General features: G+C 51.6%; 1 protein-coding gene across 5 annotated transcripts in view; it reads left to right on the forward strand.

The window, feature by feature from the left end:
• The window catches only part of LOC143431440 (protein bric-a-brac 1), a 102,502-nt gene that overhangs the window by 78,246 nt on the left and 3,115 nt on the right, over positions 1-21,141 (forward strand). For all 5 annotated transcript variants that reach the window (XM_076908167.1, XM_076908171.1, XM_076908168.1 and 2 more), the window contains exon 2: positions 18,326-18,383. In XM_076908167.1, the coding sequence (XP_076764282.1) occupies positions 18,326-18,383 (58 nt within the window). The remainder of the gene's footprint in view (positions 1-18,325; positions 18,384-21,141) is intronic.

Here is a 21,141-nt window from a genome sequence, read left to right on the forward strand (position 1 = left end):
CGCACTTTCGCATTTTTGTCAGCCCGTCTATATTCTTCGCCGAATTTATTTCTCGCTGGAACGCGAGACGCCGCCTACCACGCGGCCTACTTTCCGCCTCGATTCGATATCGCCTTGCGCGTTATTATTTTATCGTCGTCCATCTTTTCTCTATCAATCGGGTTACGCGTCGCGTTACGCTACGCTCGAAATCGTTACGGGGCAGACGTTCGGTTCGTTTTTTTCTTTTTTTTTTTCTTTTCCTCCTCTCTAATGTAACAGGAACCCCCGCCAACTCGTATCGTCCTCCCTCTGTCGATTAACAAGCTACGCGCCTACGCGTCCGAGCGCAAGCATAAATCCACGAAAAATCCATCGAAGGCTACTCCAATTAAGAACGATATCGGGGGGAGGAAGGGGTGCTGCTGGCTAGGTCTTTGCTCCGAACCCTGCAACGGCGGCGGCGGCGGCGGCGGTGGTGGCTGCCTCCTCGAGATCAAATTCTCCCGGGCACCTACGGGTACGCTAATGACTTTCGATGCGCGTTTAATTGGCGCGGGAAACGAAAAAAGGAGGAAAGGAAAATAAGAAACGAGAAGGGTGAAGAGAGAGAGAGAGAGAGAGAGAGAGAGCGTACGCGCGGGCCGGAACGAGAATCGCTTAGGCTTAATCAATCCGCTCGTTACGGGTCGCGCGAGCGCGCGCCCCGTCCGCCAGCCCGATTGAATAACTAACGATTTTCACGCGAGTCTCGTTAAAAATGCTTTTACCCTGATAGCACCCCGTAAGCTTTTTTTCGGCTCACCCAGCCCCTGGACGCCTCCTCGAAGGCGCGCGCGCACACACACACCCCTATTTTCTCACGAATCCTATGAATCGGCGCGGTGTGAAAGTCTTGCACCTCCGAGGCCCCTCGTTAATTCGATCGGCACCGAGGTGCGTTTTTCCGATTCGAAAGATTCGATCGGATCGGTCGGAGGGGTGAAAATCCGCGAACGCGAACGCGAACGCGAATGGGGTGGAGGGTCGCGCATTATAACTAGGTAATATCGACCACTTTATTATAAAGCGGGGCGGTGTTTTCAATTTTCAACGAATAAAAGTTAATTTATTTACGAAATTTATATCGCGAATCCTTCGTCCGCGCACAAAACGCCCCGGTATTTGAGTAATTAAAGAGGTGGAATAAAAATTTTGCAAACTTAAATCGCGCAAATGAATCAGCGATGCATAAATATAAATTACATGTTTGGCGAAATACCGTTCAGCCGCTGGGGTGTGCGATATAATTTTAAATTTAATTAAAAATAATGAACCCCATTGTATTCGTAAAATCCGCGTTAAATGATATACCGCCGTAAGTGTATTATACCCGTGAACCCATAAATTTTCAAAGACAATTTTCCAAGGTTCTTCGGGGCATTATCGATCGATCCCGTTGGGTTGTTATCGCGGCCCGGCGACGGAGGCGGAAAGTAAGATACAACGGTCATTGTCGATTTTCGTCCGCGGATCGAAACGGATTTCGTTTAAAAGGTGCGATCTCGATTCGAGGAACGTTGCGTGACGGGATGCGCCGGTAATTATTACTAAACAAACTCATTAAACCGGGACGATCTGGTCCCGGTGAACGGCGACCACGCGTGAAACTTTGATCATCCCGCGAATCGAGCGTAGGATCAGCGGATCCCAGGATCGGGTAAACGCCGGGCTGACGTTAAATTACCGCATCGGTAAGCGTGTCATACGCCAATTAAACGACCGCTATTTTCTCCGCTGAAATTGATAATCGCGATTAAAAGCCATAGGGCCGGTGACACACGCGCGAAAGACCGAAACCGCGCAATTATCTTTTTCATCGACGACACCAACCGTCTTTTCCTATCGAGACGACGGAAACTATTATGGTAACAGTCTGACGGAGAAAGAGAAAAAGAAGCGCGCAGCGTGGCGCGACGATTCGCAGGTGATTTATTCCGGTTACACCTGATTCCGTTCAGGCGCCATGAATATTATCCGGCGGGCCGCCTACCGTCGGTCGCTTCGATTAAGCGAAATTATTAACGCGGCGCTCGATAAACTAATTTTCATTTCTGATATTTTAGCCAATTATGAAATGTAATTATTTTCGCACCGGCCGTCGTTTTAATATCGCGTCACGGTATTGGTGTCACCGACAACCACCGCCGACTCGTGTCGCCAAACGTGGAATGACAATTCCTCTCGTTTCTTCGATTCTTCTCGAGTTGTGGTGGGAAATGGCGAAAGAAGAACAAAGAAGAAAAAAAATAAATAAATAAAAAATAAAAAAACTCGAATGGAATCGTCGTCACCGCGGCTACTAACTGGAGATTCATGAATATAATACGGTCCAGTCCGATCGACCTCTCTTTCTCCTCTCCGCGTTTCGGCAACGCGGAGTCTGCTTTTTTTCCCCTCTTTTTTTTTATTTCGAAAATCATATCGAAACTCCACACGTTTCGGGACTTTCGCAGGCACACCGGACGTTTGCAATGGTAATTCGCGGCACCGTGGAAAAAAAGCTACGAACAGCGATGGTGACCGAAACGATGTAGGGGCGGGGGATAGCCATCGATCAGGAGTCTGTTTACCGATTTTTCCACAGGCGCCATGTGGATATTTGTAATTACAGAACCGAGGCTGCCACGGTCAGTTTTTATTCGCGTTTCGAACGACGATTTTTAATTTCGGGTAATGAAGCGCCACTGGCCCCGCCGCTGTTGATATTCGTTATTAATTTTTAATCGCCGTTCCGTTTGGTCCAGATGTTGAATATTGTCTCGCGGTGAAAATTCGCCGAACAAAAAAAAAAAAATACAGAAAAAAAGAGCCGCAATTTTTTTTCCACAGCTACCGTTTCCTCTCCTCTCTTCCGCCCCATTCGCTCGCGATTCCAGTGTAAATCTCACCTAAGCGCACCACCCCGGTCCTCCGAAACGGGGTCGCCCGCGCGTCTCTTCTTTCCTCGTCTTCGATTTTTTCTATCTTTGTCCGCTTCGCGCTTGTTTTTTTCTTTTACGTGTTTCTTTTTTGTTTTCTTTTTTTTTCTTTTTTTTTTTTTTTTTTTCGCGGAGACACTAGATCAAACCATAGAGTAGAGACAGACACGAACGGACTCGAGCAATTTGTCGGCGTATCAAAACGAAATCAAGCCGGCAAGATAAACGTTTCGCTGTCGGGTCCATGCATATTAATTTTAAGCCACGAAAAAGCCAGCTTTCGCTTGATCTCCCGTTCCCTTTCCCGGGGCCGGTCCCGCCGGCTCTGTTCTCCTCTGGCTCCATCTAAAACGCAAAACAAGGCAATCCGCGCGCGCGATCGGGAAACTCGAAACAATTATTTTTCGATCGGCGGACTTGGCGCGTAAAAACGGCGCGCAATTACGAATTAATGCACCCGGTTGGGCGGAGGAAAAAATACACAGACAGCCCCGGTGATCATCGGCGAACAGCTCGCTCGTTTCCGATTGGAATTTAAAAACAACATTATTCTTTGGAATTAGCGACAGACCGTGCCGGCGCGGTTCGTGTATCAAGCGGAGGCGGTTTCGAGCGCCGATACCAACCGTCAGGCTGCAGCTTTTAAAACCGCGTTCGACGAAATTAAAAGTTTATTCACCGAAACGGGGGGATGGGCCGAAGGAAGGAGGCAGGCGGGAGGGCGACCGTGCGCGGCTGAAAAGAATCGAGCTGAAACCACGGGGCGTAATAATAAAAATTGCCCGATCGAACTTCTCGGTATCGTATAAGCGGAAATAATAACGGTCGTTACCGTGGTTCGCGTAACGCTCTCATATAATATAATAAATAAACCGACGGTCTCTTTATTATCGAGCCGGAAAACAACTCTCGAATCCCGCCGCCCCTTACCCACTCGTCTCCAAAGCGTCCTCTACTCGAAAAAACCTACGAACGACTACAACGACGGGAACGATTTTCCACGTTTAAGACGGAAACCGTGTTTCGGTCGCGAAACACCGGGAAAGGGAAGAACGCGAAATCGATACGCGCTCGCAAGTTTGACACGGTAGGCGCAGCACAACAGCAGCAACAGCAGTAGCAGCAAGAGGTTGCGCAGAGCCGGTTTAAAGTGGCTCCCTTATTGCCTCCTCGCCTCGGCTGAATGACTCGGCCGTGGCGCGCTCCGACGGTGACTTTTTCCGGTGCATGCAAAATATAAGAGAGCGTTTTTTGCTCGAGAGCGGACAATAGAACGGAGGTCATCGGTGAGAAACGCAGGGAGAGGATGATACGACGACGCGGCGACCGCGCGCCGCGGCCCTACAGGAGGAAGACAGGAAGATGGCCGCGCACTGGAGGGAGTCCGACTCGAGTCGTTGGAACGAGGGGTTGTAGCGAGGGGACCGGGGAATCTCGGCTTCAAGTATTTCGCTCTTTGATGTGCGACCTGCCCCAAACTCGGCAGTCCGTGCCACCCTTTCCAAGTGGCTCGGCCGGCTTCAAAGAAAGTGCCTTGGGACCATCCGCTACACCCCCTCCTTCTCCCGCGCCTTCCTACTAAACCCTACCGGTATTCCGTATTATATCGCCGTAGCCGGCCAACTTTCTTTCCTTCGCGAATTAGAAAGAGAGAAAGAGAGAAAGAGAAAGAGAGGGAAAGAACTCGAAGAAACTTCCACCGTAGCCAAGAGAATCGAGAAATTTCCGCAAATTATTTTTCGATCGGTCTTTGATTTCCCGGTCGCGTTTCACGATACCCCCGCACCTTCGGAAAGGTTTAGTCGGGTGTTGCTTCCCGGAAAAACAGCGGCGAGTCATCAAGGATCCGTTTTACCAACTAAACTTGCTTCTTTCCTCGTTCACGACCACTTTCCTTCGCGTAATAAGCACTCGAGACGAGGTTCGAGCGAAGAGAAAAAAGATGAAACGCGCAGCCTGATAACGTTCTCGACGCGAACAACCAGGTCGCTCGATATTATTCGAGGTTCGACCTCTTCGTCCAGGGACAACTGATTTCGGTCCAATAACATTATATCTATTAGCAGCCACTCAATACTATTAATAATTAATCACCAGCTAATATTCCGCATTTGGGTACGCGCGCATTTCGTTCGGCGCGACGCGACGCGACGTCCCTCTGCCCTGTATACTTCCAACCTTCGCTCTTCGCCACCCCTACGTTCCAGCCCCTGTGCGCTTCGGATGCACACACGGCCGGTCGTCCTCCATTTTCCACGCTGTTCCCTGCCCATCCCCGCCCAGCTTTCGGATGATCTAGGATCACCGGATGCGTGGAATGCTTCGGGGAAATATCTATCCTCTTGATAAAGCGTATCGATACTACCGCACGCCCTACGGCTACGCCCAAGCCAGTTTGCCCTTCGCGCGGTATTAATATCAAACAGGTGCCGCGCAATCGGGTCAGTTTTCTCTTAGGTTAGAAGACGGTTAGGTAGGTAACGAATCGACGACGACAAAGTCGAAATCGAACGATCGCTGCTCTCGCTGGCGCTTGGCCAACGCGACGACATTCCCTGCATAATTCATTACGGTGTGTCCCGCGAACCTTATGCGAATCGTGATCACGTCCATAACGATATTAATCGTTGGGAGAATAATCGAGGATATCTACTGGTTGAAAATTATTGTCGCGTCGTTCTTTTTATACGGGGTATTTAACTCGAACAAGTTTCGATCCACGAAGGGAAGGGAAAGGGAAAGGAAAGGAAAGGGTGTGAAAAAAAGTTGACCGCTATCAGGGTTGTCGTCGGTTCGGGGAGAACACGCGGGGGTGCGAGCGACGCGACGCGACGCGATGGCTAGAATCGAAAATTGTGCACGTTGGAGGATAGCTGGGAAGAGCGTAGAAACAAGCAGGCGAGCATGGAAGCGAGCGAGAGAGAGAGAGAGAGAGAGACGGCAAGCTCTCCATATATATTCACTGGGAAAACACCTGTGGCTCCGCTCGTTAGATTCGCGCGACTTTTCCAAAGATAGTAAGAGCTATCCTCTTCCATCTTTCTCCCTTTCTCTCTGGTATCTCTTTTCCGTCCTCTCTGGCCACCGTTCGCCGTCTCCAACAAGCCATCTACCTGTTCGACCCGTCGCGCCGTCGCGCGTCGCTCTCCTTTCCCGACATCGCCTCGTAAATTCCTTCGCCCTCGAAAATAGTTGGCGAGATTTCTATAACCGACCACGGGTCCCACCTTCGCCCCCGCGGTCTCTATTTCAGGACAAAGTCGCAAACGCCCCGGAATAAGCGGCAGCATATTTTACACCCTTATTGCGTTCCACCTTCGTTGAATTATTCGGCCGGATTTGCATGTTACACACAGCTAGGAATAAGATCGGGGCAGCCGGAGGGAATGGAAAAGTAGAAGGTTGTTGTTGGAAGTTAAGGTCGATGGATGGAAAAATGGTGGTTGTCGTCGGTTAGTTTAGGCGGTGTTTAACGCGGGTTAACGCGGCGAGCGGTCGATGGCGGAAACATAGCCGGTGGCTAGTCCAGGATAGTATTTAGGCGCGGTCCTAGGCCGGTTCGCGGAGATACGGGCCGCTAATGCGCCGGAATAGATTAATACCGACCAATAGGAACGTCGATCGAACGGCCTGGAGCACATTACTCAATTATTTACGCTTCATTAAGTATATATCCAATAGCGGGGAGAGTAGGGCGCGCGCGAGCTTCACCGACGAGAGCCAGAGTCGCAGAGGGTGGACGTACGAAGGCCGGTGCAGCACCGTTTCGTCCTGCTGATGGTGTGCGCGAACATATCCCGTCCCTCGTCGCAGCGTACGCGCTTACCTACGCGCGTACGTACGTACGTACACGCGTTTCCCAGAGAGCGTTGCCCAGGCCCCAGGAATACGAGCGCGACCCCCATCCCCCGTCCCGTCACCCTCTTCCTCTTCCTCTTCCTCTTCCTCTTCCTCTTCCCGTGCGCTCTCTACCTACCATTCCAGCATACGCGCGCGCCATGTACCACCACTTCTACATAATGTATGAGAGACTGTGTGTTGGTAGGTAAGCGACCACCACCACCACCACCACCACCACCCCCCCCCCTACCTCGGCGAGGTCTAACTTAATTATTCGAGAAATTCAGCCATCCATTCCTGTGCCCTCCGCTCTGCCACTCTCCGCCCTCCGGCCCCGCGCCACCTCGGACCCTTCCGCGGATCCCTCCGAGAACCTGGCAACCCGACCAGAGAGACGAGAGTCGTCCGTCAAAATCGATCTGGTGCGCGTTCGATTGCTCCTAAAATCGACGATTCCTCGGCCAAGATACTCGCCCCGAGGTCGCACGCGCATTGTTCGCCGTGCCTCGCACGCACCACCGGTGGTGATATTTAAATGAAGGGGGGGGTGGTCGTCCGCCGCCGTACTAGTTCGAGTATACCGGAACAGATAGATCGTCGGTCCCGATACCGTCCCGACTCGAGAGAGAGAGAGAGAGAGAGACTTTAATTATCATCGCGTACGGACTATTTATATGGCAGGAAGCGCTTAAATAATATTTCTTCGAGTAGCAGCGGAGGGACCGCGCGAGACGAGATGGGAACGGGATATTGCGAACGCTCCGGCTCGCTACCGAAGCCTTCTGATCCAACCGGCCGATAGGGACGCACCGTGCACTAGGGCGTACTGCTGTCCGGTGGGCGGAATCGACTTTTATCGGCCGGAAGTCGAAAACAATACGCGCGAAAAACGGTTCCAACTGTCCCGCGGTACCGAAACTCTCCCTCTGTTCCCGGTTTCTTCGAGGCATCGTCATCCTTGGGCATCCGCGTGTTGCGATCCCCGGCAACGAATCGATCGTCGAGTAATTAGCGCGCACGGCCGAAGGTGCCCGCGGACATTATCGTGGCTCAGAAACGAGCCTCGACACCTATTAAAGGCGGAGCACGTCACGGTAATAGCCACAACACCATTAGCACCAGAGTAGACCGAACAGGAGAGCAGACGCGGATCGGATCGGAAGAGAACGAAGATCGAGCCAGGGAATCGGCCGAAGGAAAAGGCAGAGGAAGAATGCCGCGTATAATATCGCGCGGAAAACGATTCGGTAGTCGAATTAAGCCGATAAATTGATTCGACCCCTCGGGTCGTGTTCTCGCATCGTAATTACGCGGATTAAGCTCGACCGTGCGCATCCCCTTCCCTCCAACCCCGTCCTCGCTTCCTGGCAACCCCCGCTGCGCACGATTTCCATCGGAAAAATTCCAACGTCAGACTCGTCCAAATAATTAGGACAATCGGTGTCTTCGAACGCGAATTTTTATCTTTTCTTCTTTCTTCTTCTTCTTCTTCTTTTTTTTTTCTCGTTTTTTTTTTCTTCTCCAACGCTCGTTCGTTGCACACCTCGAGGAGACGCGATCAAAGATCTTCCCGCGGTTTCACAGGCGTGGTCGTAAAATCAAGGAAGCGAACCTCATTAACGGATGATCAACATCCGCGGAATGGAGTAATTGCGCGAGATAAAGTTATCGTCCGGCGATCGCGGCGAACGCGTCACGGCTAATCGCGATACAGGCGTTGAAAACGCTCTCGACGTATTTTACCAGGCGAGTTTTTACGGTGTGTACCGCGGCGACACGCTCGTCGAGCCCTTATCGGTACGCGCCAAGGGGAGAGAAAGAAAAAAATAGAAGCGCGACACGCCAAGCGTTAAGGTATGCTCGCGCTCCCGATTTCGCGATTACGCGCGATCGTGGCACGCGCCTACGCGACAAGGTGGTGACAAAAGGCTCGCTGATTTTTAAGATCCTTATCCTAGCACTTGTTCGACGCGAACGAAACATCGATCTTTCTTCCGTCCGCCACGGTTTACGGTACCGCGAGAGCTTTGAAAGAAGGCGTTAAAGAACGTTGCGGAAGAATCAAGAGATCAGAACTCTGTACTCGCGCGGTCTCGCTCGAGGGCATCTGCTAACGATCGGATGCGTGCACCTGGATCGCTTTGCGCTCATCGCTCCTCGAGTCAACGCCTTTTCGTACGAGTCGACAAAAGTAATTCGCAATCGCACTCTCTGCAATAACACGTATATTCGCGTGGTCCGTCAGCTAGGTAGAACCGCGCGACGCTTATGATTCAGACGCGTTATACATAGAAGGCCCGCTGCTCTACCCCTCGACTACTATATTCGATCATAAAGTGCATTGCCTTCCCTCCTGGCTGGCAGTCTACTACCCACTTCGCTGCCAGCCAGCCTTTTCGCTGGTCAATCTCGCCGCGATTAGCTTTGTAAACCGCCGCCATGACTCGACTGTCTCGACCGTTCGCTCTGCCCCCTCCTCTGCTTTCTTTTTCTCCTTCGATCGCCGTTCGTCCGTTTCGAGTTTGACGGATAGACGGTTCTCCGGCTACCGGAATTCGCGAGCAAATTGTAGACGATGACAGCCGCATCGATACACGGAGAGAATTAATTAGCGGGGATTAGCGGCCGCGCGGAACGAACCGGTTATCCCGAAGAACGTTCCCTTTCGAACGGGCGAGCGAATGCCAAGGCGAGACGTATGCATCTTTAAACACCGACGATCGCGATGAGAGAATCTTTTATAGATGATTTCGTACACTCGTAAAAGTACTCGTATATGTGCAACGCGCGCATATGCAATAATCGCGTCACCTCCTCCGTTATTTATTGAAACGTTTCAAGAGTTTTTCAAGAGACGGTCGGGGGTGTGGGCTGGTTGGATTTTTCAAAGTTTCGAGCGGTCCTAATTTCGCGCCGCGAACCTTCCGAAAGACACGCGCGGCCTCTCGTCCGTCGACCCTTTCTTCCGTTTCGATTTTTCAATAAGTAAATAGCGTTTCTCTTGAAACGACAGGAATTACAAACGCGTACGTACAAAGAAACGGTACGTTTGTATTTCCCTGGTAGTAGTAGTAGTAGCTGTAGAGCAGGGAGATCGTGGACGATATTTCATTCGATATTGCAGTCCCGGCATTATTTCTCTATTTCAGTAGCCGGGCACGGCCGCGTTCTCCGTTACTCTTCCGTGCGCCCTTCCTTGCCTGGCGGCGGAAAATAAATTGTTTAATTTATATTAAAAATAAATAGAACCGCGGAGAAGGAAAGCGCGAACCTAGCAGCGCTGCGCCGCGGACGCGGACGGGCCGAGAAATATTACTTTTAATATTAGCATTCGCCCTCGCGCCACCCCTCCCCATCGCGCACCCTTCTACAGCCCGTGGCGTTTCGTTCTCCTCCTGCCGACAGACTCCGTCGTCATCCCCCTCTCGACAACCCTTACTATCTCCCCTTGGCTCTGTCCGGCTGCGCGCTCCTCCCGCCCCCGTTCGTTCCTTTCCAATTTTCGCACGACGGACCTCGATCGTCTCCGTCGATCCGCTGAGCGAAATCATCCGAAACGCGCGGCGAAAGTTTGAACAGGAAGCCGGTCCTGTGGCTCGCGCGGGAAACGCATGCGCCCAAAGATGGAAAGATCAGCGGGCGATTTTCGGGCAGTTTTGAAGGGCAGTGCGCTGTGGCGCGCGATCCCGCGAGCATCCGCTCCGCGGCGCTTCCGATCCGGTGAGAAATGCTCGGGGACGCGGCGGTGGCGATGGCGAAGAGGACGATGCTCCCCTCGCTCGGCCTCTGCTACGGTTTTCCTCGCTCTCCCCTCGGGCTGCTCCAACTGCCTCTCCGCGTTCCAACCCCCGGGCCACCCCCGGGCCACCCCCGTACCACCGTCCGCGCCCTCTATATAATGTACGGAGCGCGAGCGAGATGAATGGCAAGACGGCGACGAATATTTCATGAGACGCATTAATATTGCAACGTCTCATCTCACGGATGTATCGAGGTAACATAATGCTCCGCTATAGATAGCTCCTTATTAAACCACGACGCCGCCGCGTTGAGCAACCTTCCGACTATATACCCGTTCCCTGCAAAATCCCGCTTTTCTGCCTCGGATCCATCCTCGGAAAACAACCAGACGTCGCGACGCGCGGTGAAAACTGTCCGACAGACGATCGCGCGCTCGTCCACTCATCCTGACGGATTATCGGCCGCCCTTGTAAGCAGCGAAACTATTATTTCGCGTCCCTATCGGCGAACCGGACCGACCGAACTTTGCCATTAGCGGCCGCCCGGTGCGCCGTGGTGAAATCCACCCCCCCCCCCCCCCCCCCCCGGTGTAATGTATTACCCGCGGAAATAGATTATTGGGACCGTTATCGTAGTTATAAACATTCCTTCCCGTTAATATCCTCGTTTCTTCTCTTTTCGCCATTCCATCGCGAGATACTACATACTCGCTCGTGATAGATGCCGAGCCTGTTTCTTACATCGAATATGGGAAATAATTACCGATATATTTACCGATCGATCCGTTTAACGATCCCGTCATCGACGGCGTATGGGCGTGTCGAGTGACACCGGGCGTCGCGTCTCGAAATCGCGGAAAGAAACGCGAGGGTTTCTCGCCGTGGAGAGAGTTGGTAGGCGGTGGGCCGACCGGCCGAGGGGTGCGGAGGATAGGGTAAGAGAGAAACGCGATATAAAGTGCAATCAAACATCGATCGCGCGATACAGGGACCTCTTTCCTCTCTTGGTTGGTACCTACGTGCGTATCGAATGCATACCATGGGGTTGCATCGCGCATGCATGCGAGGCCCTGTATTTGTGTTTCGAGGGGAAACGTTACTACCCCCAGCGAGCAACCAAGGAATCGATAGCCCGCGTAACCGAGGCACAGGCACGTACGAATAATGCTCGAGCCTATCCTCTAACCGCTAAGTCGATCGAAACCGTTTCGCCGTCCGAATCTGCCCGCGTCTATCCACCCGACAACGCTCGCAACAGTGAAAACTGATTTCTCTCTCTGATACTTGAAAACGCGACTAATTCGAGAGAAGGCCAACACGGAAGAGGAAGAAGAGAGCCAATGGAAAAGCGCAACGGTGTCGAAGAGATTCGATTTGTCCGGTTGGAAAAGGAATTGCTGGTGATGGTGGTGGTGGTGGTGGTGGTGATGGCGGCGGCGGTGGTGGTGGTGGTGGCGGCGACGGCGCGACCGGATGAAATAGTTGACGGGATGGCGTCGAGTGCCCTTCGAGGACGATCGGAACGCCGATGGAGCGGCATAAGCGAATCGGGCTTGAATACCGTGTCAGTGATGCGGCACCGATTAGTATCACCGAGGAACGGCAACGCGCTCGGGAAAAATCCTTCGCTCCCCTTTTCGTTCCCCAAGGGCTCGAGAGTTAATCGCGTTATTTCCGATGAGTTCGCGCGATCTAGAGGAGAAAAGCGACGAGAGACACGCTCGCGCCCTTTGTGTCCTTCGTTTCTCGTTTTCCTTTTGCAATTTATCTGGGCACGCGCCACGCGGTTTCCGATACTCTTTCCCATCTCGCTTCTTTTTCTTTTTTTCTTTTTTTTTTCTTTTTTTTTTTTTTTCTTTTTTTTTTTTGCCTCCTCCGCACCCGTTCCTCCGCTCATGGTCAAAGAATAAAGAATCGAACGGCAGGCTTCGAGTCCGTGGCTCTTTGTCATCGTCCCGCGTTTAATCGTCGATGGAACGGGTTTCCTGCTTTATAGATGCGTCAGCGTAGGTAGGATGCCACTAGGTAAGTGGCGCCGGACGAATATCGTCCAGAGACCGTGAGACCGGACGGATGCGGATCGGTTGCGCGGCGAAGAGAATTCGAAAAAAGACGCGTAATTATGCGGGCTTATAGAATTCGAGATCGATCGTGCACGGGGGGGGGGGGGGGGAGAGAGAGAGAGAGAGAGAGAGAGAGAGAGAGAGAGAGAGAGGGAGGGAGAGAGCGGCCGGTAAAGCCGTGGAATATAACGGCCGGGCTCGAGGCACGCGGCAAGAGAAGCATAGAAGATTCATAAGGATGGAATTACGTTGCCTCGACGGTGACTTTTGTTCTCGACTCTTTAATCGCGGTACCCGGCCTGTTAAAAAATATATATATACATATATATGGTATACCTGGTACTCGCCGGAGGGCAACGTCCTCCTCGTCCAGTGATGAATTTAGAAGTCCACCCCTCGCGCCCGCTTACCCTTTTCAGCGACGACCCTCGCCGACGCCAACGGCGAGCCCGCGTACCCACCCACCCCCACGGATGCGTCCGTCTCGCCGAAATTAATAATGAATCGACGATTTTACGAATGTACGCGTAAAACGATGCTCGCGATCACCCGGACTAAATTCCGAAACTCTCACCCCTCCGGGCCCTCCGTCGTCCGAGAGAATGCCTAGCGTGTGTCCCCCGTGAAATAGCGCAACTTTATCGCAACGCGCAAACTTCCAAGAGTCGCTGCTGCACGCCACGCTTATAACGCTTATCGCGATCAAATCCAATCATCGCCGCTTTGGAACTCGTCAGGGAGGAAGCAACGACGACGACTACTACGACGAGGACGAGGGGGAAGAACAATGAGAACGACAGCGACGACGGCGGAACTTGGCTCGAGAACGAGGTTAGAATAATTCGGACCAACTCGGCGAACGAATTAGTTTTTGTCGAATTAATCGGCCGGATTAATCCAATCGAGTCGCACCGGAATCGATTTGGATTCAATCGAGTCGGCGCCTGGCATTAAATTAAATCGCTCGAACGATATTGCCGGGACGTCGTGCTTTTAATCGGCTCGAATTAGAATCAGGCACGTTAATTGCCCGCGAATACGCGAACCGGAACCGGTGTTTCCGGGCGTCGCGATCTTAACGCGTTTTCGAACAGCCTGCTTTTTCAACCTCCTTCCATCGGACGACACTAACCTACGCCTCCTTCGATTCCTCCTTCGGTGCTTGACCGCAAATCGAATGATATACGAGTCCGCACTTTGACGCGTTATCAACGGAGGAAGGGTGAGTCTCGAGCCCGAAGAAACTGCCGGGGGATGTGTCCGCGTAGAGAGAGAGAGAGAGAGAGAGAGAGAGAGAGAGAGAGAGAGAAAGGGTAATTTATAAAACACAGCTGTTCCAGCGATACGATCGCGTGAATAAAAGCACACTTTTCGTCTGTTACCCGTTACCGGTTGAATAATAAAGAAACGACCGATCCCGGGAGGTAGAAAAAAATTCCTTTCGACTATTGAACTTTTGCCAGAGCTGTGTAATACGCTCCGCGAGTGTAATTAACTGGTCCTTAACTCGATATTTGTTCGCCAACGAGGTAAAAATGTGTTTCGCAGAGGTTGTGGAAAAAAAAGATGGTGGATCGAAAATCGGTCCACCTTCTCGAGCCGATCGAAACGCTATCGAACGTGTAACGAACGGTTATTACGGCAAGAGTCGTCGGTAGGGGTGCGAGCGAGAATCACAGCTAACCCCGAAATAGCGGTAGACGTTATTGTTGAGTTTAGTGAAACCGGGATTTAAATATCTACCGGATGTTTGGCGTGTATATCACTTCGTAAATTTAAAGTTTACGGTCGTTCGCGCCGGCGTTCTCCTCCCCTTCTTCGTATTTCCTTTTCCCCGTTCCGCTCCTCGATCCCCGTACGTTTCTCCCCTCGTCGCTCTCTCTTTATTCAACCCTCCTTCTCTCTCTCTCTCTCTCCTTTCACGGAATCGAGGCGTATTATTCTTTCTCTCTCGCCTTTGTTTTCTTTGCGTTACGAGCGTAACCTTCCATTGTGTCTTCGATTCTCTCTCTTATTTATCTTAATTATCGTTAGGGGTTGGGGCAAAGGGAAGGAGGAGTAGTAGTTCCCGGATTCCTTTCCCGTTCGATCGTCGTCTCCTCTCGGTTCGTGGCCGGGCCGGTTTAAAAAAAGAACGTTCTGCTTTTCGAGCATCACTCGGAGCATGATCGTCGTCGAGTGAGGCCGGCGCGGCAGGCGGTAGGTTCTTTCTTCCCTTTTGTTCGCGCTCCTTAACGGGGCATTTTTACAGTAGGCGGTAGACACTCGGTCTACGAGGACCCTTCGCTTTCTCTCGGCCCGGTTCGCAGCCGTTTATCCGTTTCCGTATCCGTTCCGTGTTTGCGCAGAGGGAAATTTTTCAAATTTACGAGAATTCCCGGGGATCGGTTAATCCCCCCCCCCCCCCCCCCCCCCGGATAACAGCGCGCTGCGCGGAGACGGAGCCAGCTTTCGCGGCTCGTAAACTATCGTTTAGGTGACGGTAGCTCGCGTCGAACGCGTGGATTTCCAGAGCACCCGTTGTGCAGGATTTCAGGACCGGCTCCGCCAATGGCAAATCTTGTACTGTACAAACCCCGGTATATCTATGTGGAAGGTACACGACTCTAATACATAGTTCAGTACTCTATCTACATACGCGCGAGCTAACATCGCGCTAACTCGGCTCTCTGGCCAGCTCGACCGCCCTCCCCTCTCTCTCTCTCTACACCTACCTACCAAGCTGCCTACCGCCGCGCCCGCTCTCCTTTCTCTTCGCTGTTCTACGCTTTGCACTGTTCCACATCCCCCTTGCCATCGTCGCCGGTCCTACACGTTTCTATCCCTATACCTATCCCTATCCCTATCCCTATCCCTATCCCTATCCCTATCCCTATCCCTATCCCTATTCCTAACGGCAGAGCATCGAACACACCCCGATCCGGCCGAAGAGGAGGTCCGTGTAGAGATATATACGCGGACTGATCGGGACACGCGTGGCTGCGTACATACGCGTACGCACACGGGTACGCGACGACCACCGACGTTGCTTGCGGCTCGGCACATTATTCAACGGATAATCCATTCCTTATATATTAAAGCCCGAGGACGATCTATCCTCCCGACGGATCGGAGCGAAACGGGCCACCGTACCCCACCACCCCCTTTCGTCTTTCATCCCTTGGAATATCGCGCGCCGCGAATTCGTTCCATCGCCGCGGCGGCCACTCAACCTCTTTGGAATAATACACAGAGGATACATCGTATTTATACCGGCTGGGCTCAGCCAGCCGTTATCTTTGGCTCGTGAGAACGCCGGAAGAGAACCGTGTTGTTGTCGGAAAGAAGAGAAGGAACACGGTTCTATTGTTGCGAGTCTTTTCGCGGACCGATTCGCGTCCAATTCGATTCCACAACGATGGCGGGAAAACGAGGAGCGACCATTCGAGAGGAGGAGTAGGAGGAGGAGGATTTATCTGGACACCACCGTACACATGTGACTACTACCTGTAGAGTCGAGCCGCTCGAAATAAAACGGAACGAGGGAAAAGCAACGTTCTCTATTATTCGTTTCGATCGAAAGAAATGGCCGGAACTGCAAAGTCTTCCGTTCGTCGATCGTAGTTTCGTAGATCGGGAGGCGGACGTTGAAACGATTCGGAATGATCCGAATGTTTTCGACGCATCTCGTGTACCGATGAATAAAATAGGCGTTGTTTGCGTACGGTTACGCGCGACCGGTAGCACAGAGGAGAACTTAAGCGCGGGTGACTATCGGTGGAATAGTTTGAGCGCGATATCGGTGAATAAAATATGAACGCACGCGGGCGTGCGAAAGAGGACGGGAGGTATCACGCCGGTGCACAGGCACGGTGGGCTGGATGCGCACAGATTCGCGCGTACCTCGTGTTTTTCCGCGTTTCTACGATAATTAACGCGCGTGCTCGAGCTTCCCTCTCGCGAGCTTTGGCAAATTTCCTCGCCAGAAACGAGTATTCCAATTCCCTGTTATTTCCACTTTGTGCCGGAAATGACCAATTTTCCCGCGTTTCGGGTCTAAGGGTGACGACGCAACACACCACTCGAACACTTTGACTTTTTTCTAGTATAGCAGTTGGATCGAGAATAGATAGCAGGTTCCTCCACACCTTTCGTTCCGTTACCCTTTTCTCCTGGTCCCGGTGTGTTCCTCCAACTCCTGCTCCTCCTCCTCCGGCGGCGTTCCCTCTTCCGACGTTAATTTAGACGAATTTCATTAGAACAAACGAACTTTGCTAATCCGCGCTAATCTGATTAGAAATTTGCCGTGGCGTGGTGCATTCTGCCGCGTGAAACTCCAGCCGGTCGACGGGAACCTCGAGGACGTCAACGGCGTCGGTGGGGGGCGTCTGTGGCATCGGCGAAGGAGAGAACTCGTCCTCGTCCCTTCGCGTTCACTCAAATCCTCGTGCATACATTCTCTCTCTCTCTCTCTCTCTCTCTCTCTCTCTCTCTCTCTCTCTCCCCCCTCGCGTCCTTCCGACGCCTATTCATTTCGCCCACGTCTATATCCTTGCCCGGCAAATATTTGCAGGAATTAGCAACGATAGACGACTACCTCGTAAATTCTCCTCCCTGGAAAGGTTCGAAGCCTTTCTTAATTAGGCCGCCGCTCGTCCGCCTCCATTCTGACTTTTGTTTATCACAGTCAAACTATTGTACTTTCGAACGTTTCGAGCTCTTTCCCGACAATTTTCGCATATCGCATTCTACGCTCGAGTTCGATCAGAGACGAGAAAGAAAACTCGCAAGAATGCGAGGAGCAATTTTCTCGTTAATGCAGCGGCCGAGTACGTCGCGTCGCGTCGCGTCGCGTCGGGGCGCGTCGCGTGCACCGCGACGTGCATTCTTCAAGAGCCCAGTACCCCACACGACAGCCGCACGAGACGATGAAAAATGCACGCATGACAGGATGCATCGTGTGCGCGATGAACTTGTACCCACGGTAAACTCGATTTTCCTGTCGCGCGCATCGATGCGCGCCGCCCGTTCTGCGGTTTCCTCGAGACGCGTGCCCTCAACCCTTCTCCCTACTAAACGACCGGATATCGTATACCCACCATCGATGCGTAATCAAGAACCGTGACCAAGAGGTGAACATCCCCGTGGTCACGAGGCTAGGGTACCTCGGGATTGCCACACCCGTACCGCGACCTTAAAGACAAGGTAGCGGCCCCTGAGGAAACGCAGCCGCACCTAACGCTATTAGAAGTCGTGCATCCGAGGGCGAAATTCCGCGGAGAACGAGGCAAGCGTCGAAAGGGTGGGGGGTAAGGGGTTTCGAGTTTGATAGAGGATCGAGGCGCGTATCAAATGAGGAACGAAGCCCTTCGACCCTTAAAAATTAATTTGGAAAGTCAGCCGAGTGGTGTGGCTTCTGGCTGAACGATTCGGTATATGAGAAGAGTACGGCGCCGGGACGATGCGCCGCGTTCGAAATCGCGGGAGTGCCGCCGCCGACTCGCGGACGAAAACTTTTCAAATGAACCAACTTTGCGTGTGTCTTGCGCTTTTGCCCGCGTCTCGCAACCCCTTTACAGAGAGAGAGAGAGAGAGACCCGGAAAAACTCGCATATTAGTAAAGTTGTCGACAGAGACGCGAGCGCCTCCGTAGAAACGGAACCTGTTCGGTTCCTTCGGACGCGTTCAACCCTTTCGCGAGCCGAGCCACTCGGCTCTATCCCTGGTCGCGACGTATCTTAACCTCGTTCTTTCTCTGTTTCAGGCCAAGTTGTTGGAGTCATCCCACGCTTGGCTCGGAGCCTCCACATCGAGTATAGCAGGTAAGTTGTTCGACGCATTCCACCTTCTACCTAATCTACCCCTTACGTTGTTTCGATAGTAGACACGTTTCAGAGAAGAATGTGAGAACTAACGCGTAACAGCCGACAACTTGTTCTCTCTCCTTTTTTTTTTTTTCTTCTTTTACCGCACAGAGATCTTACATGATAATGCAATCCCTATCCTTGCCGATCGATGAATTTCTTTCGGAGCAATCGGTTTTGTCCGCGATATGAAAAACGTTCAAGATCGCCCCGACACGGGGCAACTACGTTCGTCGAGAGGAGAAGGAGGGGAAAGAAACGGAGCAGAAAAGGCGGTGAGACTACGCAGGCCGAAGAAGTCGAGTGTAGTCGATCGAGGGGACACAGCCCTCGGGATACCGAGAGATACCAAAGAGAAGAACGAGAACGAGGAGGAAGAGGAGGGAGAGAGAGAGAGAGAGAGAGAGAGAGAGAGAGAGAGAGAGAGAGAGAGAGAGAGAGAGAGAGGCAAGAAGAAGGAGAGAAGAGAAGAGAAGGGCGGTATCGTTATCTCGGCAATAACGAAGCGGTGGAATGCGCGTTACGTTGATATAGAAGGCAATTTAGATAGAGAACCAAGTGGCCAGCAGCAGTGTTAATGGCACACTCGCGCGATTCGCATCGTGTTTGTATTTTCTCGCGCTACCGATCAAAACTCCTCGGTACGCGCGGGGTTCGTCTATATTTCCGCGAAACGATTCTTAAACACGGTTTATCGACGATTGCCCTCGATTCGGCTCGCGGTCTCGAGGTTTCGCCGCTTTTATCGCAGCCTCCCTTTCTTTCCGAGCTCCGCGCGAGAGATTCTTTCGTTGGTTTCGTCGTCCGTCCGCAAAAAAGATCGTATTATCCAAGATCGAGGAGAAATTTTCGCACGAGAGACGAAGAAGCCTGCGCAAAGGGCAAAAGGGAAAGAAACGACAATGGGATACGAGGGGTTGGGGGAATGGGGAGGAGGGTTGGGGGAGGCGTGAAGAATCAAAGATAGATGATGGATCGATCGATCCGGATTAGATGCGCAGCCAGGGTGTAACGAAAAAAAAAGTCGAAATCCCTGACTATTTTCTAGCTGACTATTCAACCCTGCTGAAGCTGAAGGCGCCCACGTGGACGCGACACGATCTCCAAGAAGCGATCGAGGCTGTGGTCACTCAGAAGATGCGATTCACCCAGGCGTCCACCAAATACGGAATACCGAAAGGCACTCTGTACGACAACATCCTTGGAAAGACGAAGCGAATGATGGTCCTCGAGGAGGCGGGCCTGAACTCGGCCGAGGAAACGGCCGTCCTCGAGTTTTGCTGCGACATCAGCGTCAGTCCGTACAATCGTCGCACGAAAAAGTCCCTGAACGTGATCCTTAACTTTGTCGAAAAGCTCAGGCGAAAACGCGACCCGAGCTTTGTCTTCAACGGACTCTCTGGCTTTCGTTGGTGGTGGGCTTTCTGTAAAAAGCACTCGATAGTCTCGCTCTATTTCAACGACGAGAACGAAAACGATCAGTAGCGATCGCCTTCCGCCTTTCTTCCGAGAAGTCGATCGATTATATCTTTCGCATTCCACACGCATTTCACACGCATTCCTCGTTCCACCGGAACCAAATTCCTCCCCGAAGCTCGTCTACCGCGGAATTTTATAGTAATAGCCGTTATATTAATATAATATATCGACGACCAGTGATAAGACAGTGCCTTCTGCCCGATGTCTTCCACACCGCGTAGTTTTTAAATCTAACCGACTCATCGATCAGTCGCGACGCCTATCGATCGATCGTAATTATTCTTCGATCCGTCTCTCTTCTTTCTTTTCCACTCGAAAGTCTCCACGTTATTATGGATTTCAGTTCCTTGGTTCGACAAATTTCATTCCTAATCATATATCATTATTACAATAATGCAGTGTACGCGTAAAATAAACTCTGTAATTTCGTTCTTATCTCCTCGACTAGTAGTCGCAACATTCGCAACAGTCGTGATAATAATTTATAAATATATCGAATTTACTTTAAATATAGGACGTAACGGCTAGTCTTACGCGCCTAAGGCGTTTATAAGTATCGCGGTACGTACGAGATTCATTTGTTCGACGCGTACAGTTCAGGGAACGTTATTGACAGAGCCGGCACTCGTTCTAATTGACCGGAATCGGTGGAAAAATCGTGAAACCTACCCTAGTTGGATGTAAATCAATTACATTTGCAGCATTTGTACGAACTACTTTGCGGGGAAAACATTGCTCGAGAACTTTGTAAAGGAAGATTGCGCAATCCGGACGGCCTTCGATATATAGATATTACACGTTATGCGAAGGGAAATATAATATAAACTGTGCATGGATCAAACAAATGTTATCGCAAATGTTACGAATGTTGCAATTACTAATTGAGATAAGAGCCAGAGTATATACAAAATTACAGAAGCAGTAACACTCGATAGTTGGCACGAGCCGCAGACATGGACATTATTTAATAATTTTCTTTGTAAACACGCCCGTGAAATACTCCTCGAATTCGACCAGTTTCTTTTTCTCTTGCCACGATTGTTTCACGATGTTTTCACCTGGCGTTAATCGATCGGTTATCGTTCGGTTATCGTTCGGTAGCGGGTATCGCGGTTAGAGATATAAAGGAGTTGGGAGCAGAGTGAACGTAACCGAGGAATCGCGAGCTCGAGTCGTCGTTGGAAGAAACGGGGAAGAAACTATATATAATTCGGGCCGGTCGTTGATCGATTTCGGT

Source organism: Xylocopa sonorina, chromosome 18 (assembly GCF_050948175.1).
Source record: "Xylocopa sonorina isolate GNS202 chromosome 18, iyXylSono1_principal, whole genome shotgun sequence".
NCBI lineage: Eukaryota > Metazoa > Arthropoda > Insecta > Hymenoptera > Apidae > Xylocopa > Xylocopa sonorina.